The sequence below is a fragment of the Anser brachyrhynchus genome (assembly GCF_964034855.1).
Source record: "Anser brachyrhynchus genome assembly, chromosome: 2".
Taxonomy (NCBI): Eukaryota; Metazoa; Chordata; class Aves; order Anseriformes; family Anatidae; genus Anser; species Anser brachyrhynchus.
The window spans coordinates 85,469,843-85,493,810 of record NC_137695.1 but is presented as its reverse complement, the minus strand read 5'-3'; the positions used below and the strand labels follow the sequence as shown (position 1 = coordinate 85,493,810).

Here is a 23,968-nt window from a genome sequence, read left to right as displayed (position 1 = left end):
TATATCTCCAGTACTCTCTCCCCTCTTCAATTCCTCTACTACAAATGCACATAACATGGTAAATGGTGTTAAAACCAAAACAGGAAAACACAGTGAACAGCACCACAAATTACCCCAAATCCTGCCCCTTTACATCAGTTGTGCTGTCTTCACAGGGCAACATGCTTTGGGGTGACACATGCAGAGGTTCCCAGCACCGAGAATTGGCCCTCTTAGGGTAGGCCCTCCACAGCGCTGTTTCTGAACAGAGCTACTCTCCTGACCTTCCAAATCAATCAGCAAAAACCCTCCAGAAGATGCAGTGCAGTTTAACTAGACTAACTGCAGCTTTTCTAGCACCTTTCTCAAACCTCAGGCAAAGCAATGAGTAGAGATTTCAAATGCACGCTGTAAAACTGATCGGACCTAGAACAACTCCCCTACCACTGTGCTTGATGTTTTCCCTCACTTTGCACAGTTCATGTGAGCAGTAAGCTGGCAAAAATCCATTTATATTTAAGTAGAAGTCCCGTTTCTTTTAAAAGTAGCCTAATATTACATGTCAAAATACAAGTTGTGTTTAAACAAATACAGTGGCATTTCCAAGGCTTAGTAAACAGAAGTTTAGTAAGCAAAAATGCTGTATTGACAGGTATGATTTTTGTCATGTAATGACTTGAAGAATGTTGATGAATTATGTATAGAAAGGAGAAAATCATCTTGTACTACTGAGGTTACAGCTAGAAACATGCCAGTGTTCACTGCATAACCTTTGAACAGCAGTGAATGCCTGCTATAAAATGTTAATTAAGCTGACGTAGATTATAAAAGCTACATAAAATAGTTCACAAAAGGGATTAATAGAGATGCTGATTAGACCATTAAAAAAAAAAAGTTTCCTCAACCCACTCTCGATGTAGAATTTATCTGGTACTGTTAAGAAAAACATATTAAAAAAAAAATTGGAGAAAACCAGGATTATTGAAGTTATTTATTAATTGAATTATAATTTTCACCCATGTGCAATTCAACCACCACAAAGCTAATGAGAAGGAGTTTGTTGGTTTAGGGATCTGACTGCATTTGCAGTTCAGATCAGCTCTTTGTACTTGTAGTTGAGATCAGTTCTTCGTGAAACTGCACATGAAACACGGAATAAATGTGTCTAAAGCCTCAGACATATGTACACTTCTTTACATATGAAGTACTCAGACTTGATCTCCACCTAAGAAATCAGATGCATTTAGGCCTCCTATAAAAATAAAACCGAACAGTAAAACAATTTTTGTAAGACCCAGTTTAGGCAGTCAGTCTGATCTGTGAATTTTGAGGTCATGGCACAACAGCATCTATGCTGTTATCCCACCCACAGAGGTGAGCCTGGGGCTCCAGTATCAATACAGAAATAAACTGAAAACAGCTCTAGTTTTAAACACCTCCGTGCCTTCTCCCTCATCGCTTGCTTTGTTTTTGCCACTGCTCAAAAGCACCTCATCAGCCCTTTTCCTGCTTCCTCTTTGGCACTCCACCAAGGTGGCAACTCCCCATCTTCTCATCCAGCAAGCCCTGACCCTCTAGTGCTAAGAGTGCCAGAGAAAAAGATGGAAAAAAAGTGGTCTCCATAGGAGTCTGCTATAGCAGAGGTTCCTCCTGCCTTTCAGAGCACTGGTGGTGCTTGTATGGCAGAGGTTCAGAACTACTAGCTGCTGTTCTTTGGATGCTATTTCATCAAATATTTATGTAGGTTGCCTAAGGTTTGTCCTCCTTCAGTTGTGTTTCAGTTTGCTGAGTCATCTTAACGTGACTGAGCTATTTGGCCAAGCAAGTTTAAATAACAGAGAATTACAAGATTAACCTATCAGTGGGAACTAGTGCGGTTTGTCATGATTAAAATCTCCCTAAGAAGCTCAGTATATCTCTTATTTACATTTGTTTGTACGAGAAGAAAGATCGTACTCACGATGAGCAAGCATAAACAGAGCACACTCTGGGTACAACTTATATCACGCTTCTTACAGCTCATCGGCTTATCAGGCTTTTATGATACCCAAAGACAACCTGATTTTGCTGTGTAATGAAGACAAACTGATCTTTCAAATGACCTTTCAAATAATAAATATTCAGTCATGCAAAATAAAATACAAGGTGTAAAGATAGTGTATCACAACCAGAGCTCCCTCTCATAAACTAGAGAGTCCTAAGGAGGTGAAATTCCACATTTTATCAAAATCCATCAGGCTACATTGCCTTGCTGCATACAGAGACAATATTTAGCAGCTTTCTGCTGACTAGTAATCCAGGTTTCCTCTGGGAGTAGTACACCATTACTGCAGAGTTTGGCAGGGACCATTCAGAGCCTTGATTATTGTAGTTGGAGCCGAACCTCCACCAAGTTTTCTCGATGACAGTCACGGAGCAGGGCCCCATCTTGTGGACATTTCCTGGAGTGAGTAGGGCTGTGACAGCTGCTAACCACAGCACTTTTAATGCAGTGCTGAAAAGCTAGCTCTGATAAGGATCAGCATCAGATCTTGCCTAAAATAGAGATTTATGTCTGGGCTGGGCAGCTAGGATTTACATGCAGAAAGCTCCTTCTTTCTCTCGAGGCAAACCGTCCTCCCTTTTCTGCAGGTGTGGGGAACCCTGCCTAAATTAAGGGTTTTGAAGACCTGGAGGAGTTTACACACTGCCTGCAAGCTCCGTACTCATGCACTGGGGAAAGATGGATGAGGGCAAATGGGAACGAATGGGGATAAGATCAGGGCACCCATCACCACCAAGGTGGACCAACCAAGCCTGGCAACAATTTACCCCAGGTGCCAGAAGCCACGGCACCCATGGCCATGTGAACGGCAGGAGAGCCCGGCTCCTCAGCAGGGCTGGAGACACCCTGGGCTGGCCCCAACTTCTCAGGCTGAGCACGTTTGGGGAAAAGTACTGGGAGGTTTCCACGTCTCTTCTGTAAAAGCTGCTTGCACAACCTGCAGCTCTGTCTCACACATGCTAATCTACCGCTACAAAACCCATCTCATCAGCTCCAGCTGAGGGGGCCCCCTGGAGAATGTGTATTTTGCTTTCCCAGCTCCCTCAGTTTTTTTGTTTTCCTGATAAGCAAAAAGTCTTATCATGCTCCCACACACACGCATTTCTTACGAAAAGCATGTTACGTGTGGCACTGTCTTCACCAGCCCGCAATATTTGGAGGATTTTTCTGAGGCTACCAAAGAACATGGTGACAGCAGCACCAAAGCCCAGAGCTCTCCCCTGGGAAGTGTGAATGCTGCAGGACCAGGACCAAGACTTTCAGCTGAGCAAGACAAAGCTGGTGACTTGGTACGGCTGCAGGTATTCGGGGTGGGGAGAACAGGAAGGGCCCCAGAGCTGCTCTGGTTTGGGGCCGAGCACGACGTTTGCCTTGCAGCAGTGTTGTTGAACACACTCAGCCCGCTGAGGTTTGCAGAGAAAGGGTGCGCCATGCCCTACAGATGGACAGCATGGTGATGCGTGAGCTGCTGTCAAAGGGAAAGCAGTATCCATGGGTATGGCTAGCCTTGATGTCTGGCTACATTGATGGGGTGGCCATGTGAGAAACCAGCAGATGTTGTAGAAAATAAAAAGAGACATGAGTAAAGGTTCAGAGGATCTCTAAGTAAGAACAAATTTCCTAGTCATTACCAAGGCAACAAAATTAAAAATATCAAAAAAAAAAAAAAAAGTCATCCACTCAGCAAAACTGGAGCCAGTGGGGTAAAACAGGAATGTTTAACATAACAGGGATGTTTATTATTGTTTATCCTTTCCTCTTCCTTTCCTCTTCCTTTCCTTTCCTCTTCCTCTCCTTTCCTCTTCCTTTCCTTTCCTCTTCCTCTCCTTTCCTCTCCTTTCCTCTCCTTTCCTCTCCTCTCCTTTCCTCTCCTTTCCTCTCCTCTCCTCTCCTCTCCTTTCCTTTCCTTTCCTTTCCTTTCCTTTCCTTTCCTTTCCTTTCCTTTCCTTTCCTTTCCTTTCCTTTCCTTTCCTTTCCTTTCCTCTCCTCTCCTCTCCTCTCCTCTCCTCTCCTCTCCTCTCCTCTCCTCTCCTCTCCTCTCCTCTCCTCTCCTCTCCTCTCCTCTCCTCTCCTCTCCTCTCCTCTCCTCTCCTCTCCTCTCCTCTCCTCTCCTCTCCTCTCCTCTCCTCTCCTCTCCTCTCCTCTCCTCTCCTCCCTCCCCTCCCCTCCCCTCCCCTCCCCTCCCCTCCCCTCCCCTCCCCTCCCCTCCCCTCCCCTCCCCTCCCCTCCCCTCCCCTCCCCTCCCCTCCCCTCCCCTCCCCTCCCCTTCCCTTCCCTTCCCTTCCCTTCCCTTCCCTTCCCTTCCCTTCCCTTCCCTTCCCTTCCCTTCCCTTCCCTTCCCTTCCCTTCCCTTCCCTTCCCTTCCCTTCCCTTCCCTTCCCTTCCCTTCCCTTCCCTTCCCTTCCCTTCCCTTCCCTTCCCTTCCCTTCCCTTCCCTTCCCTTCCCTTCCCTTCCCTTCCCCTTCCCCTTCCCCTTCCCCTTCCCCTTCCCCTTCCCTTCCCTTCCCTTCCTTTCCCTTCCCTTCCCTTCCCATCCTTTTCTTAAGATTAGGATCTTGAGAAGGGAGAAAGGAATATAAGGGAAAGCAAATGATATAATGAGGACTGATTGCGGATACCTGTTGGTCAGCCCTGTACCTGATCACCACAGTTCAGAGCAGGACAATAAATCCACTGTTAGCACAATGCCTGAGTTACTTCCACAGTCAGGAGGGACTGGTTATATTTTTCCTTGATGGTGATGAAGGAATACTGGAAGTCCTCTTAACATTACAAACAGCATACCTGAAGGGTGTCACCTAACAACATCACTCCTTCTTAACTCCTTAACACAGCCAAATGTTCGTTTCATGCATGGGAAATTCTGTTCAGTACAGCAGTATATCTGAAACGAATATGTCTCAGATAATAAAAGCATTGTCTTCACACAAAAACAGGGTGTCTTCATGCCAACACCTGTGACTTCTCATACCAAAATAAAAACTGTAACTCAAGTAGTGCCAAAATGAAAAGTCATACCCACAAGGACAGAAGAATGGATAAGCAATTTCATTACTATTGATGTCATGATGCAGAATAATGAAGCAAATACAAAGCAAGATAAATTCAAACAACTTTTTTATGCCTAATAGTCCTTTAGTCCAACTTTGAGTCACAATCTTCTGTAAAACTTGTAAAAAATAAAGAACTATAAGTTAAAATGTTCCTAGTTTTCAAAATATCTTCCCTTTGACCGTTTTATTCTCTATAAATTAATTACATTGAACTCTAATCTTGAAGCCTAGTGTTACTTCATGTTTTTTGTCAAATAAACATTTTGATCCAGTCAATCATATCCTTTCTAGCTTCTTCAATATAAGGTTTATCATCAGGTTTCATATCTTCTGGCTTCAGTTGTGCAAACCCATGAACCTGCCCAGGATAAACTTTAATTTTATATGCAACTTTACAGTACTGTTTCAACTTCTCCTCCAGTAAGGTAATCTGTAAAAGAAAACATTTTTCTGTTAGGTTATGGTTTTGCAAGTTTGCCAAACTTGCCATTGCTCATATTCCTACATCTTTGACTTTTCTCCACTGTTATGTTTGAAGCAGGTTTTGTTGATCAATAGATGAGAAAACCCATCTTTGGAATGTAAGACTGAAATGGTTTCCAAAAGTATGGGTACATCTAAGAACCTTCAACAGTTACTGCAAAGAGTTTGGTAAATCTTGTTGCTGTAAATGAACAGGTGCAATTATATTCATATATTAATATGGCTTGTAACCTGATTTTAAACTCTGATCTTGAGAAAACATATTCTCTAAATCCCAGTGATTCTCAGTCCGAAATATTTTGATAGTTAAGAAAACACTGCTTCTTATTTTTACTTTACAACAAAAAGCTCTTGTACAATCTGCTGATGTTAAGTATACATACAGTATTAATGATTATTTTCCAGCACACATATATATACATATTTTTGTGCTTATTTCCATGAGAAACTCAGAAAATAAAAAGAATGATCACCCCTGCAAGCTTAATTCTACCCATTGTGCATTTCATCTGAAGTAATTTATTTCTTGTTTATGTTGTTTCTTTTTTTCACGCAACCCTTTATTACTTAGTGCAGAAAACAATCCATTTGAGGATGTTTTTTATTAAACTCAGGATTTTTTCATACAAAACTGCACAGGTAACTCTGAGAGAGAAAATCTCAGGAGGAAAAGGTATGGTTTCAAGGTGTAATGCGTGTATTCATGAAAACTGTGTTCGCTGGGGGGGGAGGGGGGAAACTTTAACCAGAAAAACGGATGGTGAATGAAGAATTTGTAACTACACTAGAGGTAGTATGTTATCATTGTCACTAAAGAGAAAAAATGTATGCACAGAAGAGTGCTCCAGTTTCTATCTGTGTATTTATCCAACCTTTCAGATGAGCTTATGATAGGGGTTATTTGGGAATATAGTTGGCATCCAGGATTCAAAACAGGGTCCATAAGTTCTGATCTTCCTTTTAAAAATTCACAACCACTCTTTTGACAGAGTTCATTTTGCCTTGTTGTACCAAAAGCAATTAATCATTGATCTTCATCATCTGAAAGTTCTGTTACTGAGCTGAATTATTTTTTTTTTCCATTCTGGGTCCAAGTTCATTAGGTTTACTACCCGTTCTCTCATCCGTGGCAGTAATATCCACGTTTTTAAGGTGTTTGATTCATACCAGTTGGATCTTCCTGCTCAATTTCACACTCTGTTTGTCTAGCCACTGAGAGACCAATCACTGGTCTTTACTGCATTTTTCAGCCCCAAAAGGAAGCTTTGAAAAACCTAAGCAAGATTTGGGGGAAGTTGAAATAGAAACAAAACGATCTAGCCTGTCTGGTTTTTTGTATCTGAAAATAGTTTCTAACAAGCTATGGTTTCTGTGTAGGATAGAAAAACAAAGGGAAAATAAAAATCATTTCCAGTACAACTTACCTGGTCATGAGAAATAGTGTGGTCTTTCTCACCAAAAATGAAAAATGTGGGATTTAGTAAGTTGTATCTTTCTTCAGAGTCCCTAATTATTCCTATAATGTATTTGAGAAACAGTCTGTTAGTGAGGTTAACATTCTTGCAAGATTAATGAAAAATTCAAAGACAAAATTTCTATTTAGGTTTATTTGTTAAATATGTTTTTTACTTCAGGACAGCTTCTATTCTGATGGATGAAAAAAAAAAATTTGGAAAATATTGTTCCCACTCTCTACACACTAAAAAAAATTAGAAAATTTATGTGCCAAAGGAAACATTTTTTTTTAACTTTACACCATTCTTAAATATTGATATCAATATAGCATATTGCTGAAATAACCATAATTAAAATCTGCAACTCACCTTTGAGTTTAGTATTTACAGAAATCATTACAAAACAATAACTATACTTAGAAACTACATATAGTGATGTCAGCCCAAGTAAGTTTTCATGTATTCTACACTACCATAGAGGGACACCCCAGCGTCTAATTGAGGATTTTTCAGCATCAAGTGATGTACTGCCATTCCACCCCAGGAAAACCCAACGATACCAATCTTCTTTGCACCGCATTGTTCCTTTAGATACTTCAAGACAACATCAGCTTCCCTAAGACATATAAACAAAAGGGAACTAAGGAATCTATAGCAGAATCAATATTTGACAATTTAAGAAGTAAATTAAAAGAGATACTTTTTTTTTTCCATCTGCACCCCCAATTATTTAAAACAGAGAATACATTAAAAAAAAGGCAAATTGCAAACTAAAGCAGTGGCTTCTACTCTTGAATGAGAATTAACATCTGTGGTCCTCATTTAGTAGCCATAAACAGTTGTAGGTACTTAAATACTTACCTGAATCGTGACCTGCTCCTTTGTTTTCAAAAGAAGCATTTTTTTTTAATTGAATCACTTTGTTTAGTACAGAACAAAAACCAAGACATAACTGCAAGAAGAACAACACCTTACTTTATGGAATGTGGGAATAGATAAGCTTCACTGTGCTATCTCTACAGGGTTCACCTATTTAGATAAAGTTTTATCTTAAGTGTGTCATTCCTGTTGCATGAGTTAATATTAATAATATCCTAACAAGCCCACATGCAAAAATACTATATCAAATTCACAACTCCTCCAAATTAAACTGTCAGCAGCTATAATGTTTAAAAAAAAAACGTGTGAGGTATTGTATACAATGCATAAAGTATAAAAATTGTTTTTAGTGTAGACCAGAGCAGGTCACATTTTTAATTAATTTTTTATTACTAACTTCATAAGTGTCAATAGTTTATATTTCTGATTATCTAAAGAATTTTACATTAATTTTAAATGCAGACCACATATACTAATAACTATATTTTCAAGCTTTAGGCATATTAGTATGGTCATCACAGGTTTGCTTAGGCTGACAAAAAAGCAGTATGAGAGTGATATGATCAGAAGATCATGTTCTAGGCCTGCATGAGGAGCACATTGTGAATGGATGGGCTCTTTCAGAGCTAGTTTATTTGAAATGGTACAAGGTAAGTTACGGGTACGTAGGATTCCTGGTGCTCTCAGAGCAGCAGATTGGATCTTGAGGGCAGCTACAAGTCAACACTCAGCAGATAGCATTGGCATGTCCTTGAGGTCTTAACTGGTTAAGATAGTGCCTACCTATCCACAGTGAATCTTCAGAACAGGAATTTTTATAGGTATTAGTCGTTTGTTTTTTCCAAAAATTCAGTCTCAGCTTCTGCGACTCTACTGTCAAAAGCTTTGCTGAGGGACGTTGAAATTAGGCTGCGAGCACTGGAACCTCTTGAAGGGGCCAGAAAAACACTTTGTGCTGTACGAGATGATAGCTGAGTAATAGGGTGTCACTGTCTCGCTATCATTATCTCAAGTTTTAGGCTGTGGTAATAGATGCTGACGAAACAGGGAAGCTTTGTTACAGGCACTTCTTGGATCTACAGAAAGTGGTCCCTTTACTTCACATATTGAGAAAACCAGTGCAGCTGATCAGATGTCTCATAGTTTTGGGTCAGTCTTGCAAATTTTGGTCTAGTGCTGCTCGGGAAATTATCTCACCTACTATCATTCACAAGGGAGAAAGCAAGGTGAGCAAGTGACAAGTAGCAGATAGCTTGAGCACTTGTGGAAGAGTTTTCCTCCTTATCCTGGGGAACTGGAGGCAGTCTCTGCACATGTGAGCGGGAGGGCTGTGTAACACCAGTTATGGGCCTGTGCAGGCAGCGTGACATAGTTAGAAAAGGGCCCATGGAAACAAGATGGGGACAGTAAGTAGAGTGACGGATGGAGCAGATGATCTGTTCCAAATCTCAAGGCAGTGCTTAGGACCACAGAAGAACCATCCAGAATAAATGACTGTGTGCATGCAGTCATCTTGCCCCACTGTGTGGTGCCACGTTAAACATTTCAGATACATATAAATTCCCCTTGTTTGCTGAATGCTTTTTAAAATTCAAGCACAGTTATGCATCTTACCTGTCTACTTTCACAGGATCATGTTCTTTCATCCAGTCAGCAAAGTCATGCCAGTGATCAGTAGTTTTCCAGGGGTCTTTCCCCTTGAAAAAGTCTGGGCAGATGGTTCTGTGTGAGACATGGAAACAAGTCAACTTTCACATCCAGGTGGGGAGAATCTGTGGATGTCTAAATGTTTTCTAACGTCTTTTCTACTCCAGAGTACACACCTACATGGTTATCATCTGAATCATATTCTACTCATCCTGTTCTGGCAATCAGCAGAGCTAAAAGTATATGTCTTGCAATGGAAATTAGAAAAAAAAAAAAAAAAAAAGACACAATGCAAAAGTAAAGGGATCGAGCAACCCTCCTGATTATATATAAACAAATATTTATCTCTTTGCTACTAAAAGCTAAAGCAACCCTTACTGTTGTTTGGACTCCAAAAGGCTTGGTATGAAAAACTTACACAACTTAAAAAGTGCACACCAACATTGTTATTGCTTATCTTTTAATCACCTACACTGCCACATAAGCACAAACACTGGCAATTCACAACCCTCCTTCTAGCTTTTTGCTCTGGTAGACATTTCTGTTTGGTCAATTTCAGTAGCTTTGGTGGCCACAGGGGAACATTTCTGTTCACACAGAGTAACGTGGTATGGCTGCCCTATGTGTGTGGAAAACGTATACCATGCTTAGCTTTGGGCCTGGTGATCTATCAGTGTATTCCTTAAGAGAAAAATAATAAAGATGTGTGCTTACATGTATCCATGACCTGCAATCAAATCAACTATATATCTAATGTCTGGGAACTGCCATCCAAATATGTCATGAATCACAATCACAGCTTTGTCTGTGAAAAAAGATGGTCTACAGACATATGCCTTGATGTGCTCAACTTGTACTTCATGTCCAAGGCACCCATATCCAGATCTTTCTCCAGTGTTATATAGGAAAGGATCCGCCATTTGGAAACCTGGAGGGGGAAATGAAAGAAAAAATAAGAGTGAGAAAGTCTAATTTACTAATAGAAGATTAAGACAAATAAGGGCAAATACAATCTGCAGAAAGTAGTTCAATAATTTCTGTAAATAATATTGACACCTTTCTCCTTGTCTGAAAGGAGAAAGTAGAAAAATGCAAAAGCAATGATCCAGTGCAGAATGGTTCTTAGTCTTTAAGTTATTAAGCTGAGAAGAAAAAGAGACAAAAAGCTACAAAATGGCAAACAATAGGTTCATGGATGTCCTGAGTCTCATGTCACTTTCGTTTTGCTCCCATGCAACTCCGTCAGCACTGGTGTGAAGCGGTACAGCTTCAGATGTCATGCTCTCCCCATACGTGGGAGAAAGTGACCAGTTGCAGCAGACACGTGTGTCTTCAGCTGGAATCACAACCTGGTTTCTCTGAATTATGTGAGGGGTAAGCACAGCACTCAGCTGCTACAGAAAAGGATAGCATTCAGCGCTTCTTGCAGTGCACGGCACCCAGTGTATTGGGCACAGCTGGCAACTGGCTGCAGTACTGATTTCTAAACTAGGCTGCAAGGCCTTGGGCCCATACGCCTTTGAAAGGGATTGCAAGAAAGCTAGCAAATGCCAGAGAAGTTAGAGTCAGAAGTTGTTCTGACTTTGTGTCTGGAGCATGGAATGGACTCTGTGCAAAAAAGTAGAATATTATCTTGGAATTAAAAGCAGTATTATAATCCATCTCTACAAGGAACCCTATTAGGTCTTCAGGAGCAGCATGAATAGTAGCATTTCCTAACCACGTACCGTTTTTCCAACTGTCCTTGGGGATTTGTACACACACCTGCATATACATCTCAGCAGCATCATTGCAGAATCAGCCTAGTACCTCCACTTGGATTGTAACATGTACTTCAAAAAACTGTCCAGATATCATATAAGAGACCAAATTCTGTTAAAAATGTTAGCCTTCCTCAGCTCTCCATTAACCACAGCAGCAGAGAACTAGGTTTCATGAACTAACAGGAAATTTTGCCTAGGTAATATAGACACATTTGGAGCTATGGTGGACTGAAGGGCAGAGTTGAGCTGCAGAGACTCAGCGGTTTCTTGCACCTACACAGCACTTCCCAGTTTGCACAATTAAAACAGGCTCAATAACAGCATCACTTTTTTTGGATGCATTTAGGCTGCTTTATACCCAAGATAATCGGTCTTCCCAAAGTATCATCTAGGGACACCATTCTTCCACCAGTAATCCTCTCCCAGCCTTGGGGATGGTGTCATCAGGTCTGGCGGGTAGAGCATTGACTTTGACTAAATATACTTTATCACAACAGCAGCTCCGGCTGTTAGAGTTTGCTGCAGAGGTACAGGAACTGGGCGGATGTGACACTACTGCTAGAATCAAGCTGCTTTACAGATAGCTATGGGATGGGTGATCTTACACGGTGAGTAATTCCCTCTGCTGATAACTGAGAGCTGATTACACTTGTTAATTGTTCTCCCACCTTTTTCAACATCTGAATGTCTGGGTTGGTATTAGGAAGCATGAATTATCCTGATCTTCAGGACCAAAACCTCCATTGCTTTGGCATTACATGCAAGTAGAAGTTGTAACATGTGGGAGAGTGTCTCCTAGCTCATGTCCCCCATAACAGGCCTGAAAATGCTTGAATGATGTCTGTTTTTGCAGAAGTACTTCTATCTTTTTTTTCTTTTTTTTTCCTTTTTTTTTTAACCTAAGATGAATGAGGTTGTTGAAGTGCAAGAGACTGCTTGAAGAACTGACAGGCATTCTCAAAGTCAGCTAACAGCACTGGCTTCTGAGATGGCAGCCACAGCCTTAGCCCATTAGCACCTTTCGTTCAGAAGGGCACAACCTGTGGTGTCCCCTTCAAGGAAATAGTGTTTAGGAGGCATTAAGCTTTGCAATAGTTGTGAAAGAGCCTCCTGTCTATCTTCTGGTAGCTTCCCAGAAATCATTTCTTTGGCCTATCTTGATTGATTCCCAGCCAGCTGGCTCTTCTCCAGGCACCCGGCTGCGAAGACCTTAGTAAATAGCCAGCCACGCCTGAACTGCTTAGAAGTCTTTGATGGGATCCTGTTTAGTCAGAAGCTTTATTTGTTCCCTCCCACTTTGATCCATGCAACACGGTGTGGTGAAGCAACGACCCAGGATATTTCCTACCTGTCCTGTCTCACCTCATTCCCTCTTGCCACCGATTTCATCCATTACACTTTTCCTCTTCCTGCTTTCCCCACGGCCCAGTTCCAGGCAGGCAGAACCTCACCTCTACAGCCCGCTTCTTATCACTGAGCTCTGACACAGATAAGACACAGGGACTAGCACAAAGCAAGGAGCAGGGGAAACTACTGCTAACAGGGAACAAGCAGAGACATCCATGAGTTTCAGGGCATCCTTTTGCTGGTTTAGAGAAAGCCTTCTTATAGCTTCTTCGTCTCACAAGTGGGTCTACGCTTCCTTGGTTCCCTGAGTTCCTCAGTGCCACCCAGCTTTTGTGCAAGTAACAAAAACACTGAGGAGAATCATTTAGTGTTATCACAAGGCAAAGGTAGGCTCCCTTGGATGGCAGGACAGACCCAAACTAATTCATTTGTGGGGAGCAGCAAATAACATGATTATAACCTATCAAGTCCTAATTTTCATTAAATAAATATATATATATATATACTTGATAGGGGAGGCTAATATTCTTTCAAAAACAATCAGGTAAAACTGAGGAAAAGATAGTCCTAAGGATAATCCCCACTTCTCGTAAAGTGGTTAGGAGCACGTGATCTCAAAGTGCTTTGCTTTTTCCCAGGACCTTGCACTAATGATGCCAAGATGTGACATGTCTGCCTTTTTCCTGGGTCCAGGGATAACATTTTAAACTCCAGCGGTAATTTATTTCAATGCTAAATGCTCCAGTGGACCAAACAAGGGAAAGAATAGGAATTCATTATCATAAGGGCGAAAGAAATTATGGTCCTCTAGCATGATCTTGCTACCGCTGGATGCAAAATAGTGACTGGTAATTCCTAAAGAAAGCCCCCAGACTGTGGCTGAAGTAGGATGCCTCCCACAAAGTCAGGCAGTCTAGAGTTAAAAGCTTCAAGTGAACGTACTGCCTCCCTTACCTATTTGTGCCAATGTATGATGACATTTAGAGGGAAAAGCGTTTGGGTTGTCCTCAGAACTACTGCTACACCGCAGCTGCAGACACTCAAAATCCAGTTTTTCCCAAAGTTGATATCCTCTATCTTTACCTTACCTTCTCCTTAATACTTGTCTTCATGCAGGTTTTTTCTTTCTTTCAACCTTTTTTTTTTTTTTTTTAATGAAGACAAAATAAAAGTCTTTCTTTAAAGGAGTGGTTTGTGCTGAATGTTTTGTGCATTTTCAAAGAGCTGTTTCTGGCTGCTTAGCAATTTCAGATTTCTCCCACTCAACTCAGTTAAAAGCAGTTAGCCTCCCTCTGCTGCCAGCTCAGTCTTTGTGGACCAGTTTGCCATGACATACCTGGAGTACAGGATCCTGCGTTATCCCAGCTCGGGTCCTCTGTTCAGTGAGATACCAGCTAGACTTCTCTAAACACAAAAAGAAGAAAACCAGTTCTGCTGGCAGTTTTGCTCCGGCTGCTGCTTCTGCTGCCCATCCAGTTTCCAGGTGCTTTTCAACTCTTCTGCAGCCCTGGGGATTGGGAGATGAGGAGGAGACGCTCAGCACACAAATCAACCTGACCGGAAGGGGTGGAGACAGATCATGCAGAGAGGCAGGGTTTGGTGGATTCAGTAGGCTCCAAATCAATTGCCTTTTACTCCACCTTTCATTTTTTTTATTAGTATTATTTAAGGAGTTTAGAAAGCAAGGTGCACACCGATGCTAAACTGCACTTATTTTTCCATTTCTAAAAATGTGTAATTCCTAACAGAATAGCATGGAGAGGTTGAAAGAAGGACTACGGAGTCTTCTTACTAACAGACTTCCGTTTTCTAGTAAGATTTCCCTTCCAGACCTGTACACTACAAAGCAACTGGTATGTGTGGTGCAGCCATTTAAGCCTGCAGAACCTTTGGACCTCAGCGTTTTCAAGTGACACATCTAGCATCTAGTGGTGCATCTGCTAAGGCACTGTTAAGTTCAAAGATGCATTTTCTTATAGTATATTCGTGTACTTCTGTTGTCCACAATAAATGCCTTTAATGGAATTTGTGTCAAATGAAGCTGAATATGTCCTGGCAATCTTACAGCATAAAAACTAATGGAAGTCTCCCCAGCACACAGACGAAACATATTACAACCACACCCACAAGTATTCCCAACAAGTCTAAAAGTGTTCCAGGTTATTTTTGATTGGACTTGCTTTCAACAAGTTTAAAACATTGGAGTCTGAACCGGTTGTTATTGATGGTGACTCGCTGAAATTTTCCATTCCTATTTCCATAATGGCTATGTATGCAAGGAACATTAGTTCAGCCCTCGGGCTGATGTCTACTATAGGTTTAATTTTCTCTGTGTGTGCACGTGATTTATGTGTGCGAGCGTGTTGGAGTGGGGGGGAGAAACGAAAGAGACAAAAGAGCTAAGCAAAAATGGCCATATAAAGGTCAATAAACAAATGTTGATCCCAACTGTGGGATAAACTGTGGGACAAACAAGTCCCACGATTGCTCTGTAGATCCTGGGCCGTACTCTGTGTAGTCGTGACCACAGTGTAATCTGAGAACTGGTGGTGGTTGGGTTCAGTTCACCCAAACTTCAGACATCTGCAATTAGGATGGCTATGTCAGCAAGGTGTCTACACCCCCACAGTTGCCGTTGCGACCTAGGGTATGATTCACACTCTCTGGGTGTCTTTAGAACGAAATGTATGGCCCCCGAGATGTCGCCAGATGTGCTGATCTGATTGTCACCAAGTTTAATGGCCTAGCGCAGGTGTAGGTTGCTGCGCCGTGAACATCACCAGTCAGGCAAGGTGAGTCCCACCTCTGTGTGCTGTGGAAGCTACATGCAACTCAAAATTAGGGTTTGTCACGACCAAAGAGAGGGTGTTTTTCTCTGTCCTGTCATACCTGTCATTAGCTTTGCACATCAAGATTGTTTAAGAAACCATTAAAAAGATTGCTTGTGTTGCAAGGGAGGGAGTGGGGAGACTTCACTGAAAAGACCTGGTTTGTACTTTGTACTTTGATATTAATGACATCTGGCTTGAGTTTGTCTAACCCCTGCTGTAGGCATCCTGTAGTCTGATCCACAAGACTGAAGCACTGTCTTCCTACCTTGCTTCCCCAAGGATTTGGGTCCATCCAAGCTGCAGGCCCCTGTGCAAGGAACAGACCAGCATAACCAGGCGTCTGATCCAACAAGCATTGCAACAATTGTAAATCCTGTCTTTCTGCCCAGCATCTCTTTGAGGGTGGCTAGGCTGAAAGGAGACCAAAGGACTAGCTCTGATGTAACACTCCCAGACTTGCAGAAACCATCTCTTTCCCCACAGGATGGAATCATCTCTGTAATAGGCTCGGGATTGTGGAGTTCATTGTACAGATGCATTTCCTATAGTCTCAAGCAACTAACAAATTTATTTTTTAAACCTGCTGTAAATAACTCTGTTTTTAGGGATTTCCAGGGGGGGGAAAAAAAAAAAAAAAAAGAAAAAAAAAAAGAGAGAGATCTTTGAGGGTTGGAGCAGTCAAATTTCTCCTTCACCTGAAGCACACAATGCTTGTCTTCTTTTGCTGCTTGGTTTGGTTTGGTTTGGTTTGGTTTGGTTTGGTTTGGTTTGGTTTTATCCTGAAGGTTTGCACTAATGCTCCTCCTGGTTTTACAGAAATGGGTGTGGAATAAAACCCCAAAGCAAAACCTCACAGCTGTCAGCTGCATTTTTAGCTGTATGTTAACATAAGAAACAAGATCCTAGGACATGCAAGCCTGCTGTCCTGAGGCAAAGTAGACAGATACGCTCTCACAGATAACTAGTGATACATAAAAACACAGAAAGGCAAGTACTCTGCTGGCATCTAGTGCAGAAGTGAAAGAGTCCAGTGGAGAGACCAATGTACAGGCTTAAACATGCCCCGTTTACCTTCACCTGGCGCAGTATTTGGAGTGCTGCTGGTAGCAACAGAGTTGTCAGAAAGCTGAAATCATCACAAACGCTATATTTACGATGTGAAAGCCCTGTTCAAAGTGCCTGCGATGAGTGATGTTCTGCTCGCAGCCTCAGCCCGCAAAAGCTGCAGGCAAGGGAAGGGGGGATGGCGGGGGTGAATATTTAGCTTTTGAGGAAAGATCTTGTGGGATCACGGAGGGTGTATTTTGTGAGCTTTACAGAAAAAAAGGTGGAGTGTTAAGTTTAATTTTGCCAAAGCAATAAAAAGAAAACTAATTTAATGTTGAGGATGACATGCGCGGAGGTGTATCAAAATTACCTAATGCTGTCCAGGTGTTTCTAGGTTATTCAACAGCTCATCATTTTATTAAAAAACACTTCTAATGGAATTTCAGTACAAGGCACATAATTCTAAATGTTAATAATAATGAATATTAATAGAAAGATATAGGAAAAATAGCAAATTTTGGAGCAATTACTCCAAAATTGGTACCCACGATCAGAAGCAGAAGCATTATTGCATGGAATGCTATAAATAGGTACATGAGCTAGACAAGAGAATTAAAATTACATGGATAATTGAATGGATTACAGGATCATTTCCCTCTCTAAAACCTAAACATCTGTTTTTTGCATGACATAAGAATATGTCCATTATTTTTTCTTACCAAACATTTTGTCTTCTTCTCTAAAACTGCAAAAAATCAGAATCCAGAAATGACTGAAAAGTTCTTTTTCTTTCAGTTATCCAGCTTTAGGACTATTAAGTTCAAGGATGAATTAATGCCACGTATTTAATTACTGGAAGCTGGATTTTTTATGTAGAATCATCCCCATAAAACGATGATTTAAAAATGCTTATATTTGGTCTAGTTTTGTCCAGGGCATGAGTCCTTTTCCTTTTCCTTTTCCTTTTCCTTTTCCTTTTCCTTTTCCTTTTCCTTTTCCTTTTCCTTTTCCTTTTCCTTTTCCTTTTCCTTTTCCTTTTCCTTTTCCTGTTCCTTTTCCTTTTCCTTTTTAAAATTTCTTGGTACGAGTTCTCTCCTTAAACAAAACTCGTCTACTGTTCATTTTATATTTCAGGAACTTTCTGGGGTTAATCAGCTGGAAGGGGGTCGTTTTGTTTGCCTGTAATTGTGGCTGTGTTTGCACTGAGATACAAACACAATTTTGGTCTTCAATATAAACAAAGTGCCTTGGATTAAAAGCTGCACCTTGTGCCAGTAGATTTTACTGCACTTTTCAGAAGAGGGAACTATCATGAGTAGAAATCTGGTTTCTCTGTAAACTCCCATTGTGCACTTGAACAGTTTGACTGGATTGAGAGAGATTTTCCAGATCCTTTTTGAAACGTAGAAGTTCCCAAAATTTCTGCTTACATATGACCCCCCATAAACTATCTTTCTTCTAGATGAACATTCAGAGATTCAGAGTTTTTTTCCTAACTCAAAAAAGGGGAAATGTTCACTACCATCACTGGTAGCAATAAATTCTGGGAAAAAATAAAATAAAAAAAAAAAAACACTACTATACTAAATCAGTGTTTTAAACTCCAAAATTAAAACAGAATGACAGGAAAAAAAAAACTTCTTCTCGTGTCTGCTTGTCGTTAAACTTCTGTTTTCCAAACTTGTCTCCACATTAGTAATCTTGGCCAGAATCCATACAGCTTTGGACTGTATCCCACACAGCAATATAGACGCCCATATGCACCATCAAAGCAGCAAGTTAAAGGAAAGCAAGTATGAGGCCTTCTAATTACATTACAAGCTAATTACCATACATAAATCAATTCAGAGTAACCAAGGTACTTTAATAAATACATTTGCAGAGAGCACCTATTCTTACTTTTTTTCCTTTTAAGCAAAATAATGAACTTTGGACTAGTATTAAAAAATTACATTTCAGTGCAGGCCTGTAAATTGTTGAGTTTGTGCTGGGAGTGGACCTGTTTGACAGTCTGTGCAAGTTCAACATAATAAATTTCTTAAAGTCCCTTAGCATATGCTGAAGTAAATACTGAATGGAAGGTCTCAGAAGAAAGGTCCCAGGCAGTGGAGGAGCTAGCCCACTGCATGCTTTATGCCACCACACGTCGGCAAAAAGGACTGAAACAAAAGGACCTCAGGTGCCTCATAGACCTATAAAAAGATTTCAAAAAGCTGAGAAGCAAAATGCTTAGGTCCACCTTAATCCTTTGCAAGATTCCTGTCTCAGGCCTTTTGATTTTCCTTTTCTTCCCACAGTGGCTTGCCTGTACCTGACAGAGCAGCTACAATACATCAGGCCCCTTCCAGAGCCTGGTCTTGTGCTGCAGCTCAGACATCAGGCCAAGCTCGTCTGTTCATTACAGCCTGTTCTCCTGGTTCAGTAGGGAGAAAAAAAAATAACCAACCTGAAACCCATCCCCACCAAGCTGGCATCAAATTTCCAGTCACCTGCTTGTCTTCAAAGAGACCAACAGTATGCATCACAACGTATTAGCTTCCCCTGATCTCTTGGCTTGCTTGGAGGCTTGCCTGGGGAGCTGAGATACATGTTTTTGAGTGAAATCACAGCTTGCCACAGACCACAGTGGCTTTCTTCTCATGCTGGTGCAAACCTTCCCACCAGCCTGGATATAAACAATGAATGAGTTCTCCAGGGTGTGGATGATCTCCGGGCTAGTTTCCCCTCCGGGGGAGGGGAAAAAAGGGAAATTAGCCATCTTCTCCCCAGAAGGAATTCCTTGTGTATCTCTGGATCATGTACTCTCTCTCATGAGAGAGAAACAGATTAACATTAATGAGATAGTATTTTCCTGAATGTCCATTCAAGAAATGAAACTTGGATATAAAGGAGATGGGAATAACTTTGTGGGAGGAAGTCTTGTGTAGAACCATTCTGAAAAAAGGACCCAGGACTTTCTATATAAGACATACGCTCACAATCTGGCCCTGAAGATTTACATAAATATACTAGGTCAGAGATTCTTGTGTAAGCTACTCTTTCTTCTATGTTCATTCACGTGTGGACTGCCATACCCACACGGCTATTTGTTACCCTCTATCTTCTCCGAGATATCTTCCCTATACATATACATATATATATGTATATATACATTTTTATATATATTCATGTGAGTGGGAACCACAAGCCTCATTCCTTTTGTTCCAGTCCGATGTACGTATACTATTAGCTATTCCAACACTCCCTCTCTGGTTTTAAGCAGAAATCAGTGTCTGGTGCTGATCTCTTCCCTGAAAATTTCTTCAAAAGTGGGATCAAAACTGATTTTGGTCATGTGGATTCTTATGACAATATACATTTATCCTAAAAAAAAGATTATAGCCAGCTCATTTCTACTCCTCAGCATTAAAAACAACAACAACAACAACAACAACAACAACAACATATAGTTTATATATTATGTGAAAATCACAACAAGTTCTTTCTTCTAAGAAAAGACATAAATGCCAGTATTTTTAAACTTAGGAGCTTTGAGACCTAAACAAACTCCCAGGCACAACTACAAATTATGTGAGCTGAGAGCAAACAGTAAGCATGGCATGACTCAGAAGAACAGCAATGAAATTGCACATTCCTCAGTGAACTTCTCAATTATGCAAATAGAAAGTCAGAAATTAAACAAGCATCCTGCCTTGGCATTTGTAATTAAGACTCTTCATTAGCACACAAGATACTCTTATAATACGTTTGTTAAAAAGCCTGTTTTAAGTTTTCTGCTTTGATGGGGTAAAAAGGTTTTGTGAAGTCTGGGAAAAAAAATGATTTCCCTAAATGCAAACTAGATTCTGCACATTTCACCTGGGTACAGTTCAGAGTAATTTTTGATGTGTTTATGTTCATTTTCTAGTCAGCTGAACTATTGGCAGTCATGCTGCTTACTCCTGGAAACCTCCCAGAGAATCTGCATGCTTCAAAGGCTGTTAGGAATTTTTCATATTCTTTAGATAGGGTATCTTTTTGAGGAACTCTTCTTTTTGTGATCTGCCAAAAGCAAATGAAAGCCAACAATTCTAATCTCCTCACCACAACCATACCTTTCTTTTCTCTTGTACTAAATGCCTCTCCATTTAAATTAAATGTGAATTTAAAAAGAGGAAAAAATACTTTTTTTTTCGGAGATAATTTGGAAACAAACAAAAAAGTTGTTGTTGTTGTTGTTGTTGTTGTTTTGGTTGTTCATTTGTTTTGTTTTCCAGCTTGTATCCAGGTTTTAAAAAGAACATGACTGAGATGCTGAAGAAGAAGCCAAGCTCAAACCAAACTCTGAAGAGCCAAGCCGGTTTTGGCCCCCATCTTACAATGCACTGCACTTTCTTGAGGCCCAACTCACTTTACGTCCTGGGCTCCATGGAGGAGTTTGATTTGTCTGTGGAGCATAACACTAAATACATATGGCAATTTTGTAAGTACACAGTGTTTAGGATGGACATGCAGGTGTCAGCTTCCAACTTTCATTAAAGAATGGTCATATTAATTAAGTGAGAATGAGTAGGCAAAGAATCTTATAGAGTGTCTGTGATTACATGTGATAATAAAGTGCAGATGATTAGTAAATACCTTTGATAAGTTGACAGAGATTAATATAGCAACTGGAATATAGTACACAAGGCAACTGTGATGGAAAAATAGATGGAAAAGTCGTTGACCTGTAGTTATGTTTTAGGAAATGGTTTGTTGTTCTGCATATTATAAATATGGGTTTTCAAAACCAGAAAGATCTCTTTGAAGTCTTTCTTCTTGTTTCTTTCAGTGACAAAGTAAATTCAACCCTTTTTTGGTCATGATGAATGACCTAGTACTGATCTTACATTCAAAATTTACAAGCCAATCCAAAGTATACTGCAGGTCCAAGAACATTGCTGATTTTAATCATGGAAGATATATTAACATAAATACTTCAACATACGTAACATAAGCATACATTATCAAAATCCATATTTTGACTACAGTGACAAAATCTAAAGCAGAAAGCCAATTGCAAGCTCTCTTTGCTGCACAGACTTCCAATTCAGCTACATTTAGAGATCCTCATTGTTCAGACAAAATAGATAGCCCTGGATCCCTTCTCCCTTGACCTACTTGGATTTCCTCCTGTAATGGCAAGGTAAAGGCTGCTAGTGAGGACACATCAGTCCACACATGCATGCTGAAAAGTAGGACTGTGCGGACGTGCTGCCAGACAAGATCTCATTCATTACGACCAGATCCACACAACAGGCTCTTGGCATGAAAGCATTTGCTGTGTCAGTGCTGGAGTGCCTGCACTTGCCTGTCTCTGTCCCATGCCTCTTTGCCTATGGGCAACGAAAGCCCTCCTCCTGACTTTTGACTGCTTGACACTGCTGAGACAGCACTTCACCAGGTAGCATTTTGCATGGAATTTCCTAGATTTAAACACGAAATCCACTGAGAAGTGGAAAATCTGGCATTGGCATGACAGTGACTCACTCCTACCTGAGCCCTCATCAAGGTTAGAAACCTTGGGCAAGGACAGAAACTACAGGCAGGTTGTCCCCACGTCACCCAGAGCGGAGTGACAAGGGACACTTCCCACAGCTGAGCAGAGGCGGAGGCCTCAGCCCAGGTGCTCATGGAGGAAGCCCTGACTCCTCAGGTCTTTCTGGTTCATATCACCGTACTCCTGAGGCTCCCCGCCTGGCTGGCCCATTGTGGGCCCCAGAGGGGTTCCTGTCTCCCTGGTAAGCTTCTCCTCAAAGTCCCTAAGCCACCTCCTTGGGCTGACACAGAGGTGCCCTCTTGTGGCACCCACACAGCACCTTCACCTCACTGGCTCTGCCCACCATCCTGCCCTTGGGCTGCAGGCCCCAGAAGCCATGAGGCTTTCACCACATTTTCGCCATGCCGAGATCAACAGCAGAGCATATGCCCATACTATCATCTTCTCCAGAGCCATTTGTGTTGTGCTGGCTTTGCAGTGGGCTGGGCCCTGCGCATCCCGAAGCAACAGTTTGGCTCCCTCCCACTGCTTGTGCATACAAGGCTGCTCCGACCATCCCTCTGGAAATCATAACCATTAACATCCTGGGCTCTGGCCTCCTGTTAAAAGAAGAAATTCCAATATGCCCCTAACCCTCAGCCTGCAGAAGTAAAGCAATGGCCAAAGATACTCATGTACCTATTAAAAGTGGGCCGGACAGAGCATTTCGTACAGGGCATGATACCCTTCTGCTTCGTGCTTTCTTCTGATGTCCCTCACAACATTCCCCAGGCTTTGCCATTCATCTTGCTCTCCTGGCACGAGGTAAGCACTTGTCTCAGGCTGACTGCTTGCTCTTCTGTCCTCACAGGGGGCCTGAACAAAAGCAGAGCATAGGACAGTCTAGCTCCCAAGGAAGACAAGGGTCTTTCTTGGCTCTTCTAGAAAGCTCGAGGAGCTGGATTTGAATCCCAGACAAGCCAAGCCCTCTGAACAGCTCATCACAGCTACCCCTGGGACCCAGAAAGGGGGCATTCACATAGCTGGGCACAGGCACTGTTTGTCCTGGTGCCCACAGTGCTCTGCTGTGTGGCTCAGAATGAATCTCTGAGAGACACCACTACCAACTGGTTGCCTGCTGAATGCTGTACCACCGTCACAACCCTTACAGCCCAGTAGTCCAGCCTTTTTTTCAACCACCTTGTAGTCACCCTTCTTTACATCTCTCCCCAGTCTGGCTACAAAGATGTTATTGGAGGCCATGTTGAAGCCCTTCCTAATTGCAAGGCAAACATGCTCCACTGCTCCCCTCTCATCCTCAGAGCCAATTGTCCAGTTATCTCATTGCAGAAAGAAATCAGGGTGGTCAAACTTGATTTACCCTTGATAAATCCACACTGGCCCAAGCAACTTCTTGTCATTCACATACTTGGAAGTGGTTTGCAGGGAAATTTCTTCCATAGCCTTCCTGTGGACTGAAGTTAGGTTGACTGACCTGCAGTTCCCTCAACTCTACTTCTTGGCCTTGAAGATGTCTGTGACACTTGCCTTTTTCTACTCATCAAGGACCTACCCCTAAAACCAATTCTGGACTTCTTCCAGACTCTCTCCTAGCCTCTCATCTCCCAGTTCCCTGTACACACACATCTCCCCACTCTCTACACTCATCTTGGCCATGCTCTTCACTGTAATCCTTTCTATCATATTTTGCATCTCTATAGCTGCTGACTGTTCTCACACTGCTGCATTGTAGGACCCTGGTATATTTTCTTTCTTCCTGGAAGAAGATCAGTGATAGAGAAAATAATGAGGGAAGGGAATCAATCTTGAGGATCCAGGAAAGACATGAAAGAGAAGGAAAACCCCATACCCACCCTGAATATAAGAATATCAACTAGAAAAATCTTGTACAGGTTTCTGACAGCAGTTTGTGTACTCAGGCCT

General features: G+C 41.6%; 1 protein-coding gene across 1 annotated transcript; it reads right to left on the bottom strand.

Annotated features, from left to right (window-relative positions):
- Positions 1–5,052: 5,052 nt before the first annotated feature.
- On the bottom strand, positions 5,053–14,207 carry LOC308191273 (carboxymethylenebutenolidase homolog). Its single transcript, XM_080583564.1, has 6 exons — positions 13,986–14,207; positions 10,254–10,467; positions 9,507–9,614; positions 7,487–7,629; positions 6,984–7,075; positions 5,053–5,506 (listed from the first exon to the last, which is right to left on the bottom strand). The coding sequence occupies exons 2-6, from the start codon at positions 10,457–10,459 to the stop codon at positions 5,327–5,329; spliced, it is 729 nt and encodes a 242-aa protein (XP_080439690.1). The 5' UTR covers positions 10,460–10,467; positions 13,986–14,207; the 3' UTR covers positions 5,053–5,326.
- Positions 14,208–23,968: the final 9,761 nt, after the last annotated feature.

Excerpts from the sequence above, each read along its gene's own strand:
- LOC308191273 (XM_080583564.1), bottom strand. The coding sequence starts at position 10,459 with ATGGCGGATCCTTTCCTATATAACACTGGAGAAAGATCTGGATATGGG. Across the intron at positions 7,630-9,506 it reads GATCCTGTGAAAGTAGACAG|GGAAGCTGATGTTGTCTTGA; the intron begins GTAAGATGCATA and ends TATATGTCTTAG. Across the intron at positions 7,076-7,486 it reads CGCTGGGGTGTCCCTCTATG|GAATAATTAGGGACTCTGAA; the intron begins GTAGTGTAGAAT and ends AATACATTATAG.